General features: G+C 39.0%; 2 protein-coding genes across 3 annotated transcripts; one reads left to right on the top strand and one right to left on the bottom strand.

Moving 5' to 3' along the window:
* Positions 1-703: 703 nt before the first annotated feature.
* On the bottom strand, positions 704-24,602 carry LOC143133945 (uncharacterized). Of its 2 annotated transcripts, none has more exons than XM_076293935.1 (7): positions 24,426-24,602; positions 23,150-24,250; positions 22,901-23,007; positions 15,176-15,665; positions 14,845-14,935; positions 14,560-14,747; positions 704-883 (listed from the first exon to the last, which is right to left on the bottom strand). In XM_076293935.1, the coding sequence occupies exons 1-7, from the start codon at positions 24,444-24,446 to the stop codon at positions 788-790; spliced, it is 2,094 nt and encodes a 697-aa protein (XP_076150050.1). In that variant the 5' UTR covers positions 24,447-24,602; the 3' UTR covers positions 704-787. The 2 variants fall into 2 exon arrangements, with proteins under 2 accessions (XP_076150050.1, XP_076150052.1); XM_076293937.1 differs by lacking the exon at positions 704-883 and adding an exon at positions 13,771-14,472 and having other exon boundaries at positions 24,426-24,601.
* Positions 916-12,390, top strand: p2rx3b (purinergic receptor P2X, ligand-gated ion channel, 3b). Its single transcript, XM_076293938.1, has 12 exons — positions 916-1,462; positions 1,689-1,824; positions 2,228-2,299; positions 3,775-3,850; positions 4,294-4,387; positions 8,258-8,335; positions 9,414-9,555; positions 9,718-9,854; positions 10,609-10,702; positions 10,855-10,920; positions 12,010-12,087; positions 12,253-12,390. Exons 1-12 carry the CDS (start codon positions 1,338-1,340, stop codon positions 12,388-12,390), a joined length of 1,236 nt encoding a protein of 411 aa, XP_076150053.1. The 5' UTR covers positions 916-1,337.
* Positions 24,603-24,672: the final 70 nt, after the last annotated feature.

The raw sequence follows: 24,672 nt of genomic DNA on the forward strand, positions 1-24,672 counted from the left end.
CTTCCTTATTTTCATTTTTACCTTATTTACTCTCCTGTTTTTTTTTAATCTTATTTACTTTCCTGTCGTTTTATGTAATGGCTGTCGCTCCTCATTCCATATAGGAACTTGTATTGTATGTTGTTTTCCACTAAGAGCTGATTAACCATGTGACAGAGGCTTCCAGTGTACACACTGACTGTATCATCTATTTGAATCAAGATAATTTTTTCACTGTCTCACACACACAGCCGCCCCCACTTCTCTCTCTCTCTCTTACTAACTCACCCTCTTGTCCTCTCTTCCCTCTTCTTTGCAGGCTCTTGTTTCAAGTGGAATCTAATAAGGATTGAGAAGTTCTTTGCACATCATCATCATCATAGCCCCGATAGCCATCTGTGTGAAGTCCCCCACCCTCTGCAGGCACTTCACTGCACTGAGTGTGAGGAGATTGGTGCCTTATCATGCCACTACAGCTTTCAGTCTTCCTCCATTAGGCCCAATCCTCCAGGGTACCAATCGGATGTAAAGTGCTCAAGCACATCTGTGTCCCTGCGTCTGTGTGTGTGGGTGTGTCTGAGAATGTTTGTATGTTAAAGCACAGTCGCATGCATAGAATGTTGAGAAGGCAGTGTATTTATTCAGGCACATTGTGAACTCTGATGTTTTCTATGCGGACCAGGCACCAGGTTATTGATCTTGTTAAATGGGTATACAGGTCCACATGTGGCCCCTGGGAGTCATTAGTTACGGCTTGTCATTGCTTCCCTTCTACATAGCATGTCCATTAGTTAACTGGAATAACGACTTAGATGTAACATACAGTTTGAGGAGGCATTTTGGAGAGGAGAGGTTGAAGGAGGCGGTGGTGTTGAGTGGCATCAGATTTGTGTGAAATTTCATTCTGTAATGGGCACAAGTGGAGATTTGATTTACAATTATGTATGTTGTTGGTTTTTTTAGATGACATGCATAAGGTTGGTAAGTGTCACTGTTTTACTGGGTAGGGTCATTAAGAAAGGGGAGGGTACTATTTAGATGGGAAAGGAAGAGGAGGAGAACATGGGAGAGGGTGGAGAAATTGTTAGATAAGCAAAGAGAGAGAGAAACAGAAAGGGAGTGCAGGCAATAACAAATGCTTCTCATGACTTGTTGGGATATCTTGTTCTTCTTCCTGGGCATGGAATTCAAAATGGAAATATACTAGTTTGGAGAGTTTTAAGTGATCTACAGAGACGGTCAGGGGATTGGACAAAAAGCACTGTGAGGGTATTTTGTAGATATTCTTTCTCACACACACACTTGGACAGACCATTCACAAGAGGACGGCAGACAACCCTCTCCCCACTGATCTCAGGATGATAGGGAGCTGTGTCAAAGACTTCTTCACCTACGAGACCACCAAGTCTGTGGTGGTCAAGAGCTGGACTATTGGCATCATCAACCGTGTCGTCCAGCTCCTCATCATCACCTACTTCATTGGGTCAGTACCAGAAGCATGTGCTTTTATTTGTGTTTGAGAAATGCATCATACAAATATTTGGTCTGGGATGTATTGTATACTGATTTCCAATTATTTATTTAAGTTGAAAATTGGCGTGTCCTTAATAATAGAAAGGATTTCTTGTTTAGTGTTTCACCATAAACGTTCTACTTATTGTCTCTTATTTGTCTCTCTCAAACCCAATCTATTTGATTTATCCTCTCAGTTGGGTGTTTATGCATGAGAAGGCTTACCAAACAAGAGACTCAGCCATTGAGTCATCTGTCATGACCAAGGTGAAGGGCTTTGGCATGTACAATAACCACATTATGGATGTTGCAGACTATGTTACCCCAACTCAGGTAATACAGCTCTGAAACACTCTGCTTCTCATACCTCAAGTCCTTTGTGTTTCATGACTATAATCCTCGCATAATGAGGCTAAATATGTATTGATTGTAACCATGACACCACCACTTTCTGGTAAAAGTACCATGTTTAATGTAGTGTGGGCATGCAGACAGAAAACCAGATGGAACTGTGTGGATGCGTAGGTGTATGAATAAGAGTTGCCTGACCTGATTGATGTAAATGGCATGGAATGACTGATTCTGGTCTGATTTATGTAGATGACATGGATTGGCTGATACTGATCTGATTAATGCAAATGACATGGATTGACTGGTTTTGATCTGATTGATGTAAATGACATGGATTGACTGATTCTGGTATGAAATGACATGGATTGGCTCTGTCTCCTCCCAGGGGGCCTCTGTATTCTGTCTCATCACCAAGCTCATAACCACAGAGAACCAGGTGCAGGGCCAGTGCCCACAGGTGCGCTTACACACACAGCTGGAACAGCAGACCGACACACACATATATGGGTCAATGATGTGACATGATTTCAGTGTCCGAGTCCATTACTTCAGTTTAAAATCATTTTAAATTATTCATAACAAGCATAATTTTATTCTACAAAACCTGTATAATTTGTTATTGTTTTTATTTATCATAAAAATTATATATATTTTATGTTTTGTCATCTCAAACCCCCAAAATGTCAGGTGGCACAACCGTCCGAGCAAATTAATTAATGTGAAAAGTATAATATAGAATTTAAAAGGTAAAGAAATTATAAATACATATGGGGTTATAATTTTTAAAATAGACCTTTCAAATAAACAATGTTTACTAGTTTAATAGCTCTTAAACTGTTTGGAAAATGTAAAAAAAACATTTGTCTGGAAATGTGCATATCATACAGTTTACATGGTCAGGTGTTACAACCAATATAAAACTAAGAAAAAGTTATTTTAATTTATTACACGGCTCTTCAGAGTGCTGCAGAAAGTTTCATTCACATGAATGGGCCTTCCCAACGATCGGAGGTCTGTTAAATCTATATAACCACCGGCAAAGTAATCACCGCTGTCAATGGCAACGGGTTTTGTGCTTCTGATTAATGTCTTTCATATCCTTTAGAAAAGTGAAAAGGTTATATAGATGTCCAAGAAGATGCCTGCATAATTTGAAATTAGCAAAAGTCAGCTGGCGCAACTGTATCGTCAGGTGGTGCAGGTAAAATACCAATTTAAACCAAGAAATAATAGATTAAAGGGAAGAAATTGTTGAAAATGTGTATTCTATTAAACAATATATTTTTGAATTTGTAAAGTATTTATTAATATTTTAAATGTAAAGTTGGATGTTGGAAAACCAAAATACCTCTCTACAATAACATATTCATAAGTTACTTTTAATACCAAGGTCAACTACAAAATAATAATCTGTTAAGCACTGTAGACACTCTCATACTTGCCAAAAAAGGCTTTTTTGGGCCTTTTTTTTAGAAACTTTTGGTTGCGCCACCTGACATTTTTTGGGTGATGAAATTGCAAATATAGTCTAAAACTGTATTTGAGGGAAAAAATTACACTCTTCCAACTTCAAAAAATGTATTCTGTCCATTTTTAAAGATTATTATAAAAACACATTGTCAATGACCCACATATCAACATGCTTTGCATGAATAAATGGGAAATTAAATATCTTTATCTTTTTTTCATGATAAAACATTTTTATATATATTTCAAATATTGACACACCATCAGTTGCATTGTGACATAATTAGTGAGATCATTGTAAAAACTATAGGAGTACTGTGATAGCTGTGAATCTGATTTTACTGTAGATTTAGTGTTTACAGACAGTAACTGAATCACTAACATTTCAGTTTATTTCAGCATCCTTTGCAATGTTGCTCATATGGATGTTTCATCTTTGATGTCCTCCCAACTCTGTCCCCACAGTTTATGTCCCCCAAAGAACGAAAATATATCTGCAGCAATGATGAAATGTGCCAAAATGTAAGGTCGCCCAGTAATGGTGAGACAATTTCAACCCTTTTTCAGCTTTTACTGTTTTCTCTCTCTGACGAAAAATGTAACATCAGTTCCAACCTCTACTGAGGGTTAAACAAGGGTTCTCTCTTCTTCAAGAGTTCAGTAACCCACTCTTCCCTCTGATCATATCTTGCACTTGCACTTGTATCTTGCACACACTCTCACTCTCTCTCTCTTTCTGCCATGGATTGTCATATTCACTCTTCCCTGAGCTCTTTGTGGGAGTTTCATGTAACACGTCAATTTGGATAACTCCTGCTTGAATAAATCCAACAACTTATGCTCAGTACAGGATAATCACAATGTTTAGTGTTTGTGTTTTGGGATAAAAGGTGATAAGGTTACTCATGACTGTTTGAATAGAAAGAGACGTATAAAGTAAAGAAAGGAAGAAATGAAAATCAGATTATCTTTTTGTTCTGCCAGGTGTGTTGACCGGCAAGTGTGTGCCCTTCAATGGAAAGAACAAATCCTGTGAGATCAAAGGCTGGTGTCCTGCTGAGAATGATGAGGTCAAAATGTGAGTCTGCTCATCTGAGCTTCTGTCTGTGTCTGTCTCCTTACTAATCTTTATATGTTCATATGTCCCACTCCTACCTGGTCAACACATTATTTGTTCATTTATCTTTAGTCCATCCATTATTCTGACTGACCATGACCATCTGTGTAATCAACTCATCTCCCTGAATAGTTTGAATACCTTCATTCATTCAATTGAATGTCTTTCAAAGCAATTCCTGATTCTGGTTGTACACAGATATAATGACCACAGTAGAAAGAAGATAACTGTGAACTACCCAGTGATATTATACTGTGCTATCCAATGTTGTTATTGGATTTTCTGTTTTATTGTTTCAATGTTATTGAGTGCATTGAACTGGAGAGAATGATGAGGCACCACCCCTATTCATTTCAGCAGTTGATGCTATGCATGTCATAAATGTACAAAGTAAGATTAAGATGGGAAGCTGGATAGTGGGGGGCCTTAAGCACATAAATAGGTCGTTTCGCGCAATTTCTTCTAAAAGCGCCAAATTTGGCACAGATGTAGCTCAAGTTATACTGAAATGATTTAGCTAGGGCGCCGGAGCCAGAGACCCTCGGGGCCAAGATGGCAGCCAATCCAATATGGCCGCTGCCCGAAAAGGGTTCCGACTAGCTTTTAACCACATGAGCTACAAATACAAACTTGATGTCTTTTTCAACTTAATTGATCATGGGAAACACATAGGAATGTTTATATTTATGACCCAGTATATCTGGACAGCTTAATCCTCCAATTCCAATATGGCCCCTGTCCAAAAAAGCAGTTTTGACTGTAGTTATACCCCATTGTTTGCGCCAATTAATCTACAAGCACCAAATTTGGCACAGATGTAGCTCAGGTCATACTGAAATGATTGAGCTAGGGCGCCGCAGCCAGCGACCCTTGGGGCCAAGATGGCAGCCAAATCCAATATGGCCGCTGCCCGAAAAGGGTTCCGACTATAACTTTTGAACCACATGAGCTGCAAGTACAAACTTGATGTCTTTTTCAGCTTAATTGATCATGGGAAACACATATAAATGTTTATATTTATGACCCAGTATATCTGGACCCCTTAATCCTCCAATTCCAATATGGCCTTACACCCCATTGTTTTCGCCAATTTATCTACAAGCACAAAATTTGGCATGGATGCAGCTGAGGGCATACTGAAATGATTTAGCGAGGATGCCGGAGTCAGTGGCCCCTGGGACCAAGATGGCTGCCAAATCCAATATGGCCACCACCTGAAAAGGGATTACTGTAGGCTGCATATTTTGACCCAGATGAGATACAAATGTAAAATTAATAAATATTTCACCTTTTCTGGCTATATGAAACACAATATATATATATATTTATGATTGGGTATATGTGGACCCTCAAAGTCCCCAAATGCAATCTGGTGACTGTCCGAAAAAGGGTTTTGACTACAACTTTTGAACCGAATAAGCTACAGATGAAAACTATTTTTTTACCATGACCACACATTAAATGACCTAAGCTTTCTCAAAAAATAAGAGTCTGCTCTGACCCTTCTTTGGGGCAGCCGTGGCCCTACTGGATAGCGCTTCGGACTTATAATCGGAGGGTTGCCGGTTCAAACACCGACCAGTAGGAACAACTGAATTGCCCTTGAGCAAGGCACCTAACCCCTCACTGCTCCCCGAGTGCCACTGTAGCAGGCAGCTCACTGCGTCGGGATAAATGTGTGCTTCACCTCACTGTGTGTTCACTTTGTGCTGAGTGTGTTTCACTAATTCACGGATTGGGTTAAATACAGAGTCAAATTTCCCTCACGGGATCAAAAGAGTATATATACTTATGTATACAGCCTCAGTGTTGTACCTCCAATCCAGTTTATTGTCTATAAGAACACGCACATATTTGTAGTTCTCAACAACTTCCTCACCCAGTATTGAAATGGTATTTAGCTCAGGCCTGGCCCTACGAAAGTCCACCACCATTTCCCTTGTCTTAGCCACATTCAAGACAAGGTGGCTGTTTCTGCACCATGTCACAAAGTGGTCCACCAGTTGCCTGTACTCCGTCTCCTCACCATCACTGACACACCCCACAACTGCAGTCTGTGAACTGTCTGAGAACTTCTGCAGGTGACATGACTCAGAGTTGTACTGGAAGTCTGAGGTGTACAGTGTGAAAAGAAAAGGAGTCAACACAGTCCCTTGTTGTGCTCCTATGCGACTGACTGACACACACCCTTTCATTCTCACAACCTGTGCTCTGTCAGTCAGGTAATCAGTAATCCATGAAGTTGTGGAGGTGTCTACTTGCATCCTTCAAAGCTTGTCACGTGGCAGCATAGGCTGTATGGTGTTAAAAGCATTTGAAAAATCAAAGAACATGATCCTCACAATACTACCAGCCCCTGTCCAGGTGAGAGTGTGTTCTATGAAGCAGGTAGATTAAGGCATCCTCCACACCCACCTCTGGACGGTATGCAAATTGTAATGGGTCCATGTAGTGGTCACCTGTGGTCTCAGAAGATGATCAACAACAGTGTTTAGCCAACTACTTCCTTTCCTACCAACTTCCTTCCTAATCAGGTGAACTTTTTTCCATAAGTGTTTTGTTCTTATGACTACAATTGTGAGAGAGACCATGAGAATGAGAATTCATGAGAGAGCAAACAGTTATTGTGTGCACATCCCACCTTCTGGCAGGTGCAGGACAAATTAAAACTTACTTTGAAAAAATATAATGTCCGCAACACTGCTTTTGACTCCCATATATTTAATGCACAACAGGCAACGTTTCGAACCTGCTGGGTCTTCTTCAGGCAAAAATACATGAGAGAGACCATGATAATTCACTGTTGTTGTTTTTATGTTATTGCTGTTTTTTTTTATATGCTAAGCAAACCTTTGAAGAGTTTTGGACAAATTGACTATATTATTCTTTTTAACAATTTGACATATTATAAATATTGCCTTGCAATAATAATTGTTTCTTATTCTTTCTTATATGATTACATTTCAAAATGTATTCACCTGTGGTACATTGAAAGCATTTTTATAAGGAAATTAATCCACATTGAGAATAACCTTCAAAGTTGTGGTAAAAAAAGATTTTCAACCAAAGTCTTGAAAAGAATACAGGTTCCAGACTTACACAAGCATACATATAAAATATGCCAATGGACTTTCTGTGGTCAATAAACTAAAAATAGACACAACATCCTCATTTGTAGCGCATTTGGTTCAAAATTTGAAGCCAAAACCCTTTTTCGGACAGCAGCCATATTGAATTTAGGGAATTTGGGGGGTCCTGATAAACCCAATCATAATCATGTAAGTATTCCTATGGGTTTCCCATCATCAAAAAAGGTAAAATAGACATCAAGTTTGTATTTGTATCGCATCTGGCTCCAAAGCTATAGCCGAATATCTTTCAGGCGACAACCATTTTGGATTTGGCTGCCATGTTGGTCTCAGGGACCACTGGCTTGGGCGGCCTGGCTAAATCATTTCATTATTCCCTCAGCTGAATCCGTGGCAAATTTGTTGCTTGTAGATTAATTTGCACAAACAATGGGGTGTAAGGTCCCATACTACAGCCGAAACTGCTTTTTTGGACAGCGGCCATATTAGAATTGGAGGAATAAGTGGTCCAGATGCACCGGGTCATAAATATTAACATTCCAATGTATTCCCCATGATCAATTAAGCTGAAAAAGATATCAAGTTTGTATTTGTAAGTCATGTAGTTCAAAAGTTATAGCCGGAACTCATGCATGTATATATTTCAACAGGTGCGGAATATATATACTGTATGCATGCATTCCTACACTATGTGAGCACCACTTTGGGCCAGGGAATAACATTGTGTATGTCTCTATCACAGGACACCCATGATGGAGGTGGAAAATTTTACAATCTTCATCAAGAACAGCATTCGCTTTCCCCTTTTCAACTTTACCAAGTTAGTGCCTCCCATAAACTGCACAAACTGCTTATCTAAGGGTCATTCCACATTAATTCAACCAGGGCCCACGCACTTAGGTCTCAAAAAAATCTGAAAAAAGTACCAGGTGTACCTATGTTACCCAGGAGACACACTGTAAAATTTATTTAATGTAAGATCAATACTTTCCAAGATACAGCCAGTTTTACAGGGGGAGGGGGGTGTCGATTTTGTTCGGCCTCTTTTTTTTGTCAAAGTTCACAAGGCCACAGCGCAAGAACTAAACCATCTAAACCACTAAACCGTCACTTTTGGTCTGGATGATCCTGCATGGTCATAGCTGTCCCTCAAAGTTGATCAAAATTTTATTGGAGTTTTTGGCTGGGCTCTGTTTAGGCCTTCAGAAGACATATTTGTACTCAACATAGGCTCTTGATTTATTTTCCTTACTGAGATAAGTAGAAACATTCTGACAAAAAGCAATGAACAGAAAATAAATCACTTCAGGGTCTGAATAGCAGACCTCACAAGTCTGAAAAATAATTTTGGTTCTCATTTTCAGAAAAGAGGCCGAACAAAATCGACACCCCCCTCCCCCGTAAAACTGTCTGTATCTTGGAAAGTATTGATCTTACATAAAATTAATTTTACAGTGTGTCTCCTGGGTAACATAGGTACACCTGGTAATTTTTTCAGATTTTTTTGAGACCTAAGTGTGTGGGCCCTGGTTGAATTGACGTGGAATGACCCCTAACCAAGTGTTATTAATCTTATATTAAGGTAAATCGTTAGTAAAATAGTTAAAACAAGCAAATTTGGCTGCCAGTGCGTTAAGCAAATTTGTTTTGATATGACAATAATAAGTCAAACTTTTATTCAATTAAGTCAAAATGATCTTACGAGAAAGCACAAAGTAAGTCATCATATTAAAAACAATACCAGCTAGATTATGTTATCTTAATATAACATTAATACCACACAAAATCACAATTCAGACATCACCATGTTTTCCATCATTAACATAAATGCCATTGTCTTGACATAAGCATGTTTTCTTTCTATCTTTACCATTCTTTCTCTATTGCTCATTCCTCAGGGGTAATATCTTGCTCAACATTACCGACAAGTACATTAAATCGTGTAATTTTGATCCAGTTCACCAGAGATACTGTCCCATATTCAAAGTGGGTGATGTGCTTCGATTTGCCCAACAGAACCTCTCCATTCTGGCCGACAAAGTTAGAGTCACTTCTATTCTCATCTCTCATACTGTTCTTTCCGCTTCCATTATATGTCATTTCATTCCACCACATATGTCTTTAACCTCCGTGCCTTTCCCATCTATCATTTACTCTCTTTCTCTTTCCCTATCTCTCTCTCTCTCTCTCTCTCTGTCTAAGGGAGGGGTGATTGGAATAAAGATCGGCTGGGTCTGTGACTTGGACAAGTCTGAAGATGAATGCAACCCTACATACTCCTTCACCCGTCTAGATGCCGTGTCACAACAGAATAATGTGTCTCCCGGATACAATTTCAGGTGCTGCTAGGTCTTTTTCAAACACACCTTCACTTCTTCAGATAGAAATTAAAATCATTCACACAGAGATCTCACAGTATGTCATGAATGTTTGGAACTGGTTGCTTTGGTTACACTATATCTACTGTATATCTAACGATAACTATGTTTGCAAATTGCTGTTCACCATCTGTTGACATTTTGATGATCTTTGAATGATGATCTCAACTACTTTGACCAGGTGTCAGGGTTAGATTAGGATAGGGGTTGCTGTGACATATGATTAGGCTAAGGCTATCGTTATTAGGGTTAGTTGACAGGTTTTAGGAGTTAAGTACGCAGAGTCGATCTTCTTGGGAGTGTTGGTGCCACTGAGTAATCAACTGATATGGGTTTAGGCATTTCTTTACAATATCATGGATTTGTGCATATACAAATGAGACTCAAGCTGAAATTTGGAATAGCTCTTAGACTTAGATATAGTGTGACAGATAAGGTGAAATAAATGTTTGCACTGCAGTAAAACTTAAAGATGTTTCTGAAACTGAATGTCCATTAAAACACTTTCAACAACTAATGACAAGTTCATTCATTTAAACAGGCTGTTAAAATAATAGCTCACCAAGCAATACTAAATCTAAAAGCTTGTTCCCTGTAAGTACTATATCAAACAAATGAATCAGTATTTCATTACACAAGGTTAATGCACTAAATGCTTCTTTGGTCAATCAGCAAAACCTCATCCTTCAAGTTAGTTTTTTTCTGTATTCTTCAGGTTTGCCAAGTACTACAAGACGGAGAATGGAACAGAGCACCGCACTTTATATAAAGCTTATGCCATTCGATTTGATGTGATAGTTAATGGAAATGTGAGTCATATTGAAGGCACCGTGCATGTGTGTGTGTACTGTATGTGTGTAGGCTACTTATGTGTGCTTGTGTTTGTGTGGATCTGTGTGCATGCATGTTTTATACTATTCATAAATCTGTGTTAACAGATTTTGTATAATGGTTTTTGAAGGCAGGGAAGTTCGACATGATCCCTACTCTTATTAACATGGTTGCAGCCTTCACGTCTGTGGGTGTGGTATGTACTATCTTCCTCTTTCTTACCAACATAACAACATGATCATGCATTACAATCAGACCTGTCCAATCAAATTAAAGTGAAATGTGCAGATGTGTCCAGTCAAATTACAGTTTTTTCTGAATGCTTAAACACATTTTTTGTAACTATGGCTTTTTTTGCAAAACTCTACACACAAATGGCAAAACCACTCACTGAGTTCGCAAAACTAAAAGCACAAACACTGCTTTGCACTCAGTTTGCAATTTTGTAACACACACTTTGCACAACTGTAGGCACAATGGCTATTATTTACACTATTTTGCCAACTCTCTGGCACACTTTCTCATGTGAAAACTGTTTTAGATAATTAGTTCACTTTGCAATCAGCCTAAGCACTATAAATAAGCCACAGGTAATGTACAATGGGTACAATGGAGTGAGCAGGAAGAGTGAGAAGAGAAAGAAATAGCCCTTTTACAGACAAAAAAACAGTCTACATGTGGGGATATTGTCATGTCAGGCCTGGATACGTCATTCCAGAATATATTTTTCCCGGTGCCTTGGACTAGGACATTGCATGTGATGTAGACAGAATTTTGAGAGAGACGACCCGATGTAGACTGATTTGTTTTGTCTCAGTGAAATGCTATTTTGTGTTTTGACTGGAAAAACACACTTGTGTTTGTTTTGATGTGTGTAAATACGTAAACACTAATACTTGAAGTTTGGATCCCTGTATGTTTACAGAACTATTACAAAAGCATGACCTCAAACTGACATAGTCTACCGTGTGCAGAGAAAGCAAAAGCCAGATGTGTTTTTTATTCATACCATCAGTGTGTTGTTGGCACATTGTGTGCTTACTATTGTGATGGCTTGTGTTTACTGTTAGATACGAAAACACCATTTTTACGAAGGTGTGAAGAGTTAAGCAAGGTGTGTTAGCTTTTGCAAGAGAACTACAATGTTTTGCTGATTGGGTGAGAGGTTTTGCCATTTGTGTGTAGAGTTTTGCAAAAAAAGCCATAGTTACAAAAAATGTGCTTAAGCGATCAGAAAAAACTGTAAAGTAAAATGTGCTTTATTTTATTACCTTTAATTTACCAGGGAACTGTACTCTGTGACATAATTCTCCTAAACTTCCTGAAGGGAGCTGACCAATACAAGGCCAAAAAATTTGAAGAGGTATGTCTTTGTGCAATGTTGTTAGGAACTTGTAATTGTGCTAGGCTTAACACAATATTAAATATTATCAAGTGGGCATTTACATTATGTGTATCACTTATTTTCTCCATATCATTTATTTTCATGCCCATGCTGACCATTATCTGCACCCTATCCCGACCATAGATTACAGAGGCTGAAGTTGAGAGGTCTGCCTCCATAGATGGCATGTATCGGACCAGAGAGCAAAGTCAGTTGACCATCAGGCTGGATGAAAAGGACTCAAATGACTCTGGGGATTTTTCCTTGGGGCGGTTTGCTTAACAAAAAAATGTATGTAGTATTTCAGTCTCAAATTAGCATAGAGTGTGAAAAATATTTGTTTGTTTGTTTGCCCATTTACTTGTCTACTATAGCAATAAAGAAATTTAAAATTATTGGTTTGTGAATGCCCACAAAAATATTTTACATTTTTGTTTGAGACCATTGATAGTGTCATTAAAGGTATATCATGTATCATAAGATTACATAGAACAGCCATTGTCCGATCTTTTGGACGGTAGCATTTAACAAAATAGCATGCACTCTACATTCTCACTGGTTAATTAGCAATGCCTATTAAAAGTTATTGCTGGCATGCTTGACTGTAACTATGATTACCACTCAAGTCCAATCAATAAACTGTATAGACATTAGTAAATGTTAATATTTTGAAACATAATGCATCCATTCTCTTCTCTCTCAAGTTTCTCCCCACAAACTTTGACTGCTCTGGCTAGCAGTCAGTGCTGACAGGCAGGCTCTTGTCCTGGTTATTGGATGCTTCCTTGTTCAGTTTTTTTTACATTAGATTACTACATCATTTTTTTTTAGTGTACACTACGTTATTATACAAAGTGTATGTTGATTGCTGTGGTTGAGAACTGCAAAAGTATTGTGGATTAAAATAGCTGATCCCACCTTTAATTTGCGTGTAAGGCGTGTTACTGGACAGATACATTCAAAAGATGTGTTTGTTATTTGTATGAAGCCATGCAACATATACAAATTTATCTTTGAACCATTTTGGTCATGTGAAAAGCAAAGGCTTCCTGCTTTTAGTTTAATGTTTTACTGACATATACAGTACATTTGAACAAAACACATTTTGTAATTCAAATATGTGAAAATTAGGGCTGTCAATCGATTAAAAAAATGTATCTAATTAATTACATACTCTGTGATTAATTAATCTAAATTAATCGCATATATGATTTTTGCTGTGAAAGTATTTTAAATATTTAAATTCAAATGAATCATTGAATAATCAGCATTAGTGACATTAAAGTTCAAAAACTCTTTTATTATTATTTTAATAATGGTCATAATAATCTATGATATGACCTAATATGCTGAGGAAATAAATTCAAGTGCTTCGGGAAGAAGTTTTTTTTATCACATACATTGCAGAGGACTTTTAGCCTGACGAGCCAGACCCACATTAAAATGTAGGGTCTGGGCACTCACCGTTCGCAGTGCTCAGTCCGAGGGGCGGGATAATCGGTTGTCTTTCAAATTCCCTCTGCACGCAATAGGACAGCGCTATGAGTCCCATGCGTTTTCCCACCAGCGGAGCTAGTTGGCTAGTTCAAACTTTTGCCAACTTAAAAAAAGCTTAACTCGTGTCACACCGTTTGCCAACAGCAACATCCATCTTCTTTGTTTTCAAGTAGCAGGGAATTCAAGCCAAACCGTTGCAACTCTGCCATCAATCATTATGTTAAGCCCGCCTAACGACTCTATACACGATTTGATTGGCCTGATAGAAGTTTAATTTTTCGAGCGCACAAGCCAACGGAGAGTTGCTAGACTAGCCCTGGAAGCAAATGTAATTTTCTGCTGCTAGGGTGCGTCTAGATTTCTAGGCTAGAGGACTTTATTTTAATCAACACTTTTTTTTTTATCAACACCATCAGGCCGTTTTTGAAAAGTAAATATTCCAATCAATGATCTAGGCAGCACATTTTCTTCTCTCTCCTTCTTTTTACAGTCTAATTGTTACTGACTACAACGGATCGGGGTCAAAGGTCATACAGAATCGATTAATCTGTGTTATTTATTTCAATCAGTTATTTTTTCTCAAATTAATAAATCGAAATGAATCAGTTATTTTGACAGCCCTAGTGAAAATGCTTTGTTTTATACCTCTTGTTTTCTATGTGTGTGTGTGTGTGTGTGTATCACTGTATTCCTAGCCTTTATCCACCAGTACATTTTTGTACACTTTATACACTCTTCCATTTTTCCTATTGGATGGACAGTCATGTTTCCCCAGATCATTCCACTTTTGTGAAGGAAGACAGAGGAAGATCAATGCTTTGACTTTCCCTTTGTCTTAGGAAAGAAGCCCTTCCATTTGGGCTTTGTCTGAAAGAGAGGGGCAACACAGATCTATAGTGACAATAACGAACAGGTGTGTCTGAGCCAAAAGTACAGAAATGACTGAATGATTACCTTCTCAGCCACAGATCCCAGTGTTTGCGATGACGTGCTCTCTTGGCTGTCAGTTAATGAGTGGGTGTAGAACACTGAGCTGGGGAAGACGGTGGGTTGAGGGGAGGGGGAGTGGGAAGAAGGCAAGAGCTTCTGGGGTGGTTGGAGCACAGAGGAAGGGATGTTGTAGAACGTAGAACTCGGTTTCTCTGCCAAGAAAGAGAGAGAGCGAGGACAGTGAGTGAGAATAGCATATGAGTGTTTAGTTACTACTGTGACATGGATGTTCTCCCTCACATATCTCACCTTTCTTTTTTTTGCCCGGTGGCCGATGTTTTCTCTTTTTTCCCAAGCTGATTCGAGTCTTAAGCATACTATTGTCCAGTAGTTCTTGTGACTATAATGCAGGGGGCAACATTACAAACAGTGTTCATGCAAGTGATGTAAAGGTCATATTGCTCAACCGAGCCCTACCATTGAACAGTGTCTTTCAATTTGCGTGTTGTTTTAAACACAGAAAATGTTCTCATGCTTATTATGTATTGTTTATTACCATACTTTTAATTATCCCTTCTTTTGTTAGTGTAGATATGTTGTAAAACTACAAAATTTGAGGTAAGATTTTTTTGTTCCTTACCCTTATGACAGAGAAGTCCAGGGAAGGGAGAGGTTTAGAGTTCTTCCAGTATGGGGGCATGGGAAACATGTATTCCACATAGTCATAATTGTCTTCTGATTCCTCTTGATTACTGCTGGGATTGGTCTTATTTTCTGGTGGTTTGTCCGTTTTCTCTGTTGGTATGGCATAAATATATATATTGGATTCCACTCCTGGATCATGTTGGTCTCCTTCTATTATAATTCCCTTTTTGTCAATATTCTCACAAGAATGGGTACTTCCAGAATCACTCTTTGACCTTAAGCCATGATGATCTAGGTTGTCAGTCACCGACATTTCATTGTCATCACAAGTATGAACACTGCTAGTCTGTGATTGGTCAATGTCCACTTCCTGGGATGGGCACTCTTGGACTGGTAGGTATTTTGACCACTCATCTCCTGTAAACATTTCGTCCATCAAGTTCATGGAACCTAGATCCAGCTTAAAACCACAAAGCGTAAAGCTCCTGCCAAAATTAAGAAGAGATGTTGAGTTTCACTTACATGGAATGCCTTATCAGTATAGACCAACAGACTATAGTAGAGCAGCTACAGGAAAAATCGTGCAAATTATGATACAAGCGTGGAATTCGGCAGGTATGTGCTCAAGACCAATACAATCAAATCTACCTGATTGGCCACTTGAAATGGCGGCTATTTTCCAAGATGGCGGCCAAAAAAGACCCCAGAAATTGATTTATTGCTCAGAATTGACCAAAGATATTATGATACAAGCATGAAATTAGGCATGTATGTGCTCAAGACCAATACAATAAAATCTGCCTGATTTGCCATTTTTAATGGCGGCCATTTTCCAAAATGGCCACCATGAAAAACTCTAAAAATTGATTTGTTGTACAGAATTGACAAAGGAAATTATGATACAGCTATGAAATTTGGCAGGTATGTGCCAAACACAATACATTCTAATTGATTTTCCAGTTTAAATGACGGCCATTTTCCAAGATGGCCGCCAAAAAATACCATAGAAATGGATTTGTTGCACAGAATTGATCAAGCTATCAAGTTATTATACAAGCATGAATTTTGGCATGAATGTGCTAAAAAAACAATACAATCAAATCTACCTGACTCGCCATTTGAAATGGAAGCCATTTTACAATGTGGCCGCCAAAAGACTGAATTTAGCCCAGAAGTGAGCAAGAAAATGATGATACAAGTATGTAATTTTGTGTGTTTGTGCTAAAGAGCAATATAATCAAATCCACCTCATTTGCAACTTTAAAATGTAATATGGCAGCCATTTTTAAAGATGGCCACCAAATAAGACACTAGAACTTCATTAATTGCAATTAATTTAGCAGATGTGGCCCAAATCAATGTTAACATTCACTACATTTCTGTTTCCTTCTATGATGAAGTCATTGGAAATTCAATCAAGCAAAAATCAAGCAAAAAGGCACATAACTGAGATTCAGTGTTTCACAAATGAACTATGTACAAAGACTACAAACCCTGGAAGGGCTAAATTAATCTTAGAAATCTCACTGAGGGACAATAGAAGAGAGCGTATGCAACAGCATCAGGACTGACATTCGTGCACCAACTTGCCTATCTAAAATACGACTGTACAACCAGAGCAGGCGATAACAGAGCATGTTTTTTTTTTTGGTAACTAACGGCAAAGAACTTGGATGCCAAGAAGAACAATATGGCTGTAAGTATCTCATCATGGAAAAATAATAGTCCATTTCACAGCAAATGTGAGCAATTTTTCAATTGTGTTTTTAAGAAAACACCATCAACATTTCACCCTTTGGGATTAATTGAGTCACTGTAACAGTGCTCTACATCTACTATTCACATGTGCAACCACATAGTGCTGTTCACAAAAGCCCCAAACGGAAGCACTTGCATCTATGGGTGCAACCTTTTTTGCATGAACACTTAGTGAGTTCCTGACAGCTGGCTGCAATTGGATGCAAAGTTGTCCAACAAACCTGCCATGTATCATCTCCTTTCATCCAACCCCATTCAGCAGGATTCCCAATATCTGGCCTGGCGATTGTAGTCAGAGTGGTTACACAGAACACTTATATGCTAGTATGCCTCATATATAATATTCCTGTCTGTTCTTACTGCCCTACTTTGTAGCCTACTCTCCTACTACAAATTACACTGTATATGCCATTTTACATTTGAGTATATGTACTGTATATCACTCTCTATCCTTACAATATTTAGACCAAAACTATCTGAATTAAACCAGCCACTGAGGTTATTCGGACATTGGACAACTGCTGATTGATTCACTCTGGTCGCCTTGTTCTCTAACTCTAGGGTAATTGTGGGGACAGTCGCAGAGAGCACAAATTATAGTGAGCGGCACATTATTACCATATTATTACCGTTAGTACCATTAGCACATTATTAGGGTTTTTAAACGCCCATATCGAGAAAATCATAAATTACCGTTATTAGCATATTATTACCACAATGGTATCGCATCACGCACCACCCTCCATTGACATCAAGAATTGTCATTATTAGCATGTTATCACCATGTTATCAGTGTGTTATAAGGGGCTTATTTGTTGTTAATAAGCGAATAGTCAGCGAATAAAGCGACCGTGAATTCGCCGGGAGCGAACCAATCTGGGCGACCAGAGCGATTAAGCGATTTAGCAATTAAAAGTCAGCTAATATGATGGTAATGAGCGGTTCGGCAAAAAACAATTGGAATGCTCTTATCTTAAAATGTCCCAGGCTGACAAGCCAGAGCCGTTATGTGATTAGCTAATCAAACATGTCAATGTCACGTCCAGAGCGAAAAAAGCGAATTCATGACAAAGCTTCTTCAACGACCTTGGCTACTTGGTAGCTGAGGTTGTTTCTGGTGTGCACGCATCTTTTGTTTATAGGCAACATCGAGAAAACCATGAATTGCCGTTATTAGTGTCATTGTATTATTAGCATGTCATAACCATTTTATTTGTTTGGGGGGGTGGCATCACGCAACGCCCTCCATTGACATTAAGAACGGGCATTATTAGCATGTTATCACCATGCTATTTGTGTGTCATAAGTGGCTTATTTGTCATTGTGGAACATTTTTAATATCTGTATCACTTCATCATCTATGGAAACATATTTAAGGAGAGTGAACAATTATTTACACCACATTTGCAATTTGCACATTTGAAATTTGCTAATTTCTTGGGTCTTTTTGGACGCCATCTTGGAAAATGGCCAGCATTTCAAGTAGCAAATCAAGTGGATTTGATTGTATTGGTCTTGATCACATCCATGCCAAATTTCATGCGTCCATCATAATTTGCTTTGACAATTCTGTGCAATAAATCAATTTCTAGGGTCTTTTTTGGCAGCCATCTTGGAAAATGGCCACCATTTCAAGTGGCCAATCAGGTAGATTTCATTGTATTGCTCTTGAGCACATACATGTTGAGTTTTGTGCTTGTATCATAATTTGCTAGGTCAATTCTATTCAATAAATCAATTTCTGGGGTCTTTTTTGGCGGCCATCTTGGAACATTTGAAGTGGCCAATCAGGTAGATTTGATTGTATTGGCCATAAGCACATACCTACCAAGTTTGATGCTTGTATCATAATTTGCACGATTCTTGCCAAATTGGCCTTGTAGCCGCTCTACTACTAAGAATCTTTAGTGAAAAAGGATGTAGGTACAAAAAAAGGATGATGGTACAAATATTGTTTAGTGTCCCACATTAGCCTATCTATGCATAGGTATATGTTAGAATTGGGCAGTGAATTGGGCACCGAGTACTGTCAGTACGAAAGCCCCAAAACAATCGGTTTTGCGAGTTGCGAGTTGCTAAAGCCAACAGCTGAAGGAGCCAGGGAGCTATAACACTACACTCTGGGGGCATGAACATGGAGGCTCATGAACATGCCCCCAGAGTGTAGCGCTATAGCTGCATGGCTATAGGTAAAACTGACCGTTTTTTATTTCATACTGACAGTACTCGGTGACCTGGAGAAACGGAGATTTATGTGAAAAATCACATCGAGTTCTCCTTTAAGATGGAACGGCAACAATACACGCATGTAGGCCCTATGTTAGTGGGAGGGAGCCCTTGAGGGATACAGCATTTGGTGATTTAGCCACTTCTGTCTGATCTGCATGTTTCACGTGTCTCAACAGCACTTAAAGTGTAACTCTCGCCAAAATGCAATCTAGGGTCTTTTTGTGAATGTACCCGAGTCAAACTTTCGTTTAAAAGTATAATTACGTCGGAAGCTTCTAAGCTTGTCTGTATTGTCGTTTTCGGGTCAAATGGCCTTTTGAATGGGAGTCGTAGGGGCACTACTATTGATCCAAAACCTTTCTTTTTAGTAAACTATGTATACACAAACAATGTTCTCAATGCTCAAGTTCATGTGTAGAAACACTGGTGATACTTCGATCAAAGTTTCATGTTGTGTCAAGCCTTCTTAGTGTTTTAAAAACAGGGATTTTGATGCGATCATGCATCAAAATATTAGTGCCCTTATGACTCCCATTCAAAAAGGCATTTGACCCGAAAACTACAATGCGATCAAGCTTAAAAGTACCGTTTCCAACATAATGCTTTTAAATGAAAGTTTGACTTGGGTACATTCACAAAAAGACCCTAAGTTGCATTTTGGCGAGAGTTACGCTTTAATGTCAACAATTATCTATTTTATACTACTATTATTATGACTAGCGAAGCACAGTCATATATGACATATTTTTCCCCGTCATCTACTTCCTGAATTTTTGGTCAATGATACCCGGGACACCGAACCACCGGGGCACATGAAATTTGGTGGGTATGTAGCCCCACTAGACTTTTACCACTCCCCCCCGTGCTGGGCCCCCAGAACCGCAAAAAAAGCAGTTTTTCCTAAATAACTACCTGAACCGTGGCACTGAGGATGAAGAATATTTTATGGTATGTTGGTCTCAAGGGCCCATATCAATCTGGCCCATAATCACTCATTTGTGATTTGCACCCCCCCAGTAAAAAATGAAAATGCAATATTATTCTGCTTTAATCGCCCCTATCTTCAGTTAAGATGTTCAGAACTGCACCAAATTTTATGTGTATGATTGACCTGGCATTCTCTGGGGGTATGCCAAGTTTCGTAGAATTTCATCCATGGGGGGGTCTAAAAAAAATTAGGTTTTGTGTACATTTAGTGACTGTACACTCATTGGCCTGTAGATGGCGGTGCACACATATACACATGCACACACACACAGGCACCCACATACTATCGGTATTAGAACGGCCGATACATAATTCCCATTTCTTCTTGAAGCCGAAATAAATCTGAGGATGTTTATCGGACATGCTTGGTTTTTACTGCAGGTACGTTAATCTTATAATATCAATAAGGACCTATGTTACCGTTAGCGTTGGTTGAGTGATGGAGGCCAATTTGATTGATTGCATTTGTAGAAAACTATAAATGCGGTTATACCAAGCAAATTGATAGCAGCACTGTAATTGTATCTTTCGACTGTCATTTGTTGCACGTGCTACAAAAATCATTCTGTGCAATGGAAGATTTACCAACGTTACACCGGTCTGATACAGTTTTGCCTATACATGCGTGAGACTGAGACGCCTGTTTATTTTGTTTTAAGTGCGTGCAGGGTGTGAGAGGGGAATCGATGTGCTTTGATTCCAGTTTGGTAGTTGTAGTCTGTGAAATTAAAAAGCACGTGTGTGTGAAGTATCCAAACAATTACACCTTCATTTCATTATGGCTGCTTTAGCAACACACCTTAAGCTACTGTGTAGTGGGTCCCATTTAGAAGTGGCTACTTCATTCGCGCTTTCCTTGACTCATGGAGCTGCGTGAATTTTATTACAACTTTTCGCCACGGTATGGCAGTTTAAGTCCGCTTGATACTGTGGCGTAAGCCATTGGTTTCCAAAGGAGATTTTATTTGTGTCGCCAGCATAGCCTATTGACAATTTATGTTGTAAATAGGCCTATAAGCCTACCTGTAGCTTAGGTTAGTTTGTTAGTTACAGTTTTGTCATAACTCCCTGATGCATTTTTGCATTTAGAATAGCCAGAGCGTGGATATCTCAATCGGAAAATTAAACAATATCGGGTGCCTATGGACTAGGCTGGGTGAACCCAGCCTGATCTGCCCGCTATTGTTATTTTTTGATTTCTTAAAAGATTGAGCTTGGTCTGGTGAAAGCCAGACTAGCCATGGACCTCAGTGCAAGGGAACATGAATCAGATAGATAGATAGATAGATAGATACTTTATTGATCCTCAAGGGGAAATTCAAGGGTCTCGGTAGCATACAGACATAACACACAACATGCACTTACAGCAGAAGTGGTAAACATAAGTGTAAGTATAAACATATAACTAAACTCCACTGTACAATAAAGACCATAGAAGATAAGACAGATAAGAAAACTAACAAAACTAAAAACTAAATACACTATATAAGTTAAATTAAGAAAGTCCAATGGGTGATCAAGCATAAGACGCTTGTAGTGACAGGGCCAGGACTGGTGATGTGCTAAAGGGAGTGAGTGTCATGGTGAAGGTGCAAACAGTAGTCCAGCCATAGTCCTTAGTTATGTGTGCCTGGCAAGGTGCTCAAGAGAGTGAGTGTCATGGTGAAGGTGCAAAAAGTAGTCCAACAGTGCAACAGTGCAAGAGTAAGGTCTAGAGACCAGCATAAATAATATAGACAAATAGGGGAGTAAAGTGTAATGTAGACAAGGTAAAATAAAAAACTATTTCAGTGCAAGAACAGGTTGAGGTAATAGGGTTATAGCCATTCATTCATTCAGTATTGTATCAGAAGCCTGACCGCAGCCATTGATCATGTGAATCAGCCTATATTTGCACGAACAATAACGGACAACAGCTCTTCAACTTTGGCCCGTTAAAATGTGTATGAACAGTCTAGCGACGCATTTCATCAAGGCCCATTTGGACATGTCTGTTATTTGCACCACTGGTTAGATGTAAAACAGCATTTCGTTTCAGACTACTGTTACTTAATTTGTGCATTAACAATAACGTTTCAGACTACTGTTACTTAATTTGTGCATTGACAATAAAGTATTACATGAACTAAAGATGACTAAAATCTTATGTAGAAGAAGAAACATTCACAAAAAATCCATCCATCCAAAAATGACCTTTGTTTTTGATAGCTGTTGAAAACGGCATGGAACTGACAGAGATGTTTTTGTTTATAAATAAATAAATAAATAAATAAATAACATTATGCTGATTCCTTTTGCTTTTCCCAAATACAATGTAGCCTACAGGTGTAAGTGACCTTTCATCAATCCAGTTGCAATGGATGAACTGTGATGAACTGCCCTACTTGTGATTGTTTAGAGATTTTAAAGGTTTTATAACAATGCTACATCTTCTTTGGCTATTCTACAATCTATTCACCTTTTCAGCACCAGTAGGCTACTTTCTGTGCAGCCGCCCACACACACTCAGGCATGCCAAACAAGCATACACAAAAGTTTCAAGAGTGGGGGATGGAGTAAAATATGGAGACAAATGGAAGTATGATTTATTTTCGCGGAACGGATGTACAGGACTGAGCGGCGGTCATATTTTGTACCGCTATGCGGTACATCTAGTTTTAAACATAGTTTCAACGTAGGCCTACATCTGGTGGCCTGTAGTGTATATTAGGCAGTTGACATTAGTGTTCTAACATGTTTTTCTCACCTTTGTAAACATGTTTTATTCTCACTGAGTCCTTGTTCCTCATAAAAGCTGGTAGGACTGACCATGGCCTCTTCCACAGGCAGAGGATCCGGTTCCAAATAGAGAGACTAGTTCAACATACAGAGGTTGTTTATATTTTACATGTTTACATTTACTACATAAACTGATTAATGTAGACCCATTATAACAGTATAACAATGTGAAATGTTCATGTAATTATACTAAATAAATGCATTTGCTGCCACTCACCTCCTTGTCTTGGCCACTTCCACTCCCTTGCTTCCTTTCACCTTTCTCTCTCCACTTTTCCTTCAGTTTCTCAGTAATATTTGTCTTCCTATCAGCAGTGTTCCTTCCCTTGTCTGACACCTTCCCCAGGGAGGTGTTTGACCCTGTTGATCCAGTTGCATCCCTTTTTAATGAGGGGTCCTGGGCAGTATCGGTACTGTAGCTATTGTGCATGTCTTCACAGTCCATTCTTAGATCCAAACTCTGATCCTCATTTATGAGAGTATTTGGTAGTTGGTCACCACTCCTTGTACATGTTTGTGTTGATGTTATCAAACTACTTTTTGTCTTGGTTGGAGTATCTATAGACAGTTTTACTTTCCTTACCCTGTAGCATGATGGATGTGAGATAAGTGTGTTGTGAGTATGCACAGAAGGTGGGTCAGGCAGTGTCTTGTCAGTGTTCTGAGTGAGAGACTCCACCATGCTGGATAGAGGAAGCACGTCCTCATATGCTTCACTGTCTGTGTTCTCTCTGGAGATTGCATTGTACTCCGTCATTACGTCCTGTGAATGGGCATTTCCTAAGACTGACTCTACAGTTCCAGAACTTTTCTTTATTTGTGGTGAAATGTTAGAAAGTTGAGTGTCTTGATTATGTGATGAATCCTCATTATCTGACATGATCGGAATTTCGAAGGAAGACTTCCTTTCTTGTGTCTCTGACACAGTAAGTGATGTTTGAAAGCTTGGCTTGCTCTTCCAACCATGCAGCTGCTCTTCTCTCTCACCTAGTTGGTGGTCTTCATTTTCACTCTCCTGCTTGGAGCTTCCCAACATGCCCAGCGCATAGGGATGGAGAAACAACTGTCTGCGTTCCCATTTGGGAATTGCATTTGGTGAATATTTGACATTCCCCTGTTTTTTAGCTGATAAATGAGTGTTGAACTTCCTGCTTGATTCCTGCAGATCGTTATCACCCCCAGTACTTTCCTCTGCCAGGCAACCCCCTGGGGATCTCAGACCAAGACTTCGGGAAGGTTTATCTTTCCTCAGTCTCTGAAGCATCGACTGGAGTAAAGAGCCTTTTGACGCTGTGGCTGAATCCTCTATGTTATCAACCTAAAGTTAAAGCAAAAGAATTACAAAAATTATTAAAATGTTACTTATCTCTCAATAGTTCTGGTTATGCCAATGTTTTACTGCTCAATACATTCAATAACTTACATTCAAACATTCATTTATATCCAGTCTTTCAGTAGGCCTAAATTACATTTCAGTATCTCAGCAAACCTACCTCTGATTTATGGGTGTCCATTGAGGTTCTGTCTCACTGCTTGTATCCGTGCACTTCTGATGGCTTATTTCTTCTCAGCATTCTGAACCTCAGCTATATCATCTTACCATTGGCTGCCCAAACACCTCCCCTCTGCCCCAGGCAGTTTCACTCTGCCACCTGTTTCACTAGGAGTAGGGATTGTCAAAACTGCAATAACCTGTTCTTTTTATAAGCGTGTGTGTTTGAGGCACTCAAAGTATCTCAG

The sequence above is a fragment of the Alosa pseudoharengus genome, unplaced genomic scaffold (genome assembly GCF_046254945.1).
Source record: "Alosa pseudoharengus isolate Yale_2024_CS ecotype anadromous, Long Island Sound unplaced genomic scaffold, YU_APseudo_1.1 YU_APseudo_1.1_scf_2, whole genome shotgun sequence".
Classification (NCBI taxonomy): Eukaryota; Metazoa; Chordata; class Actinopteri; order Clupeiformes; family Clupeidae; genus Alosa; species Alosa pseudoharengus.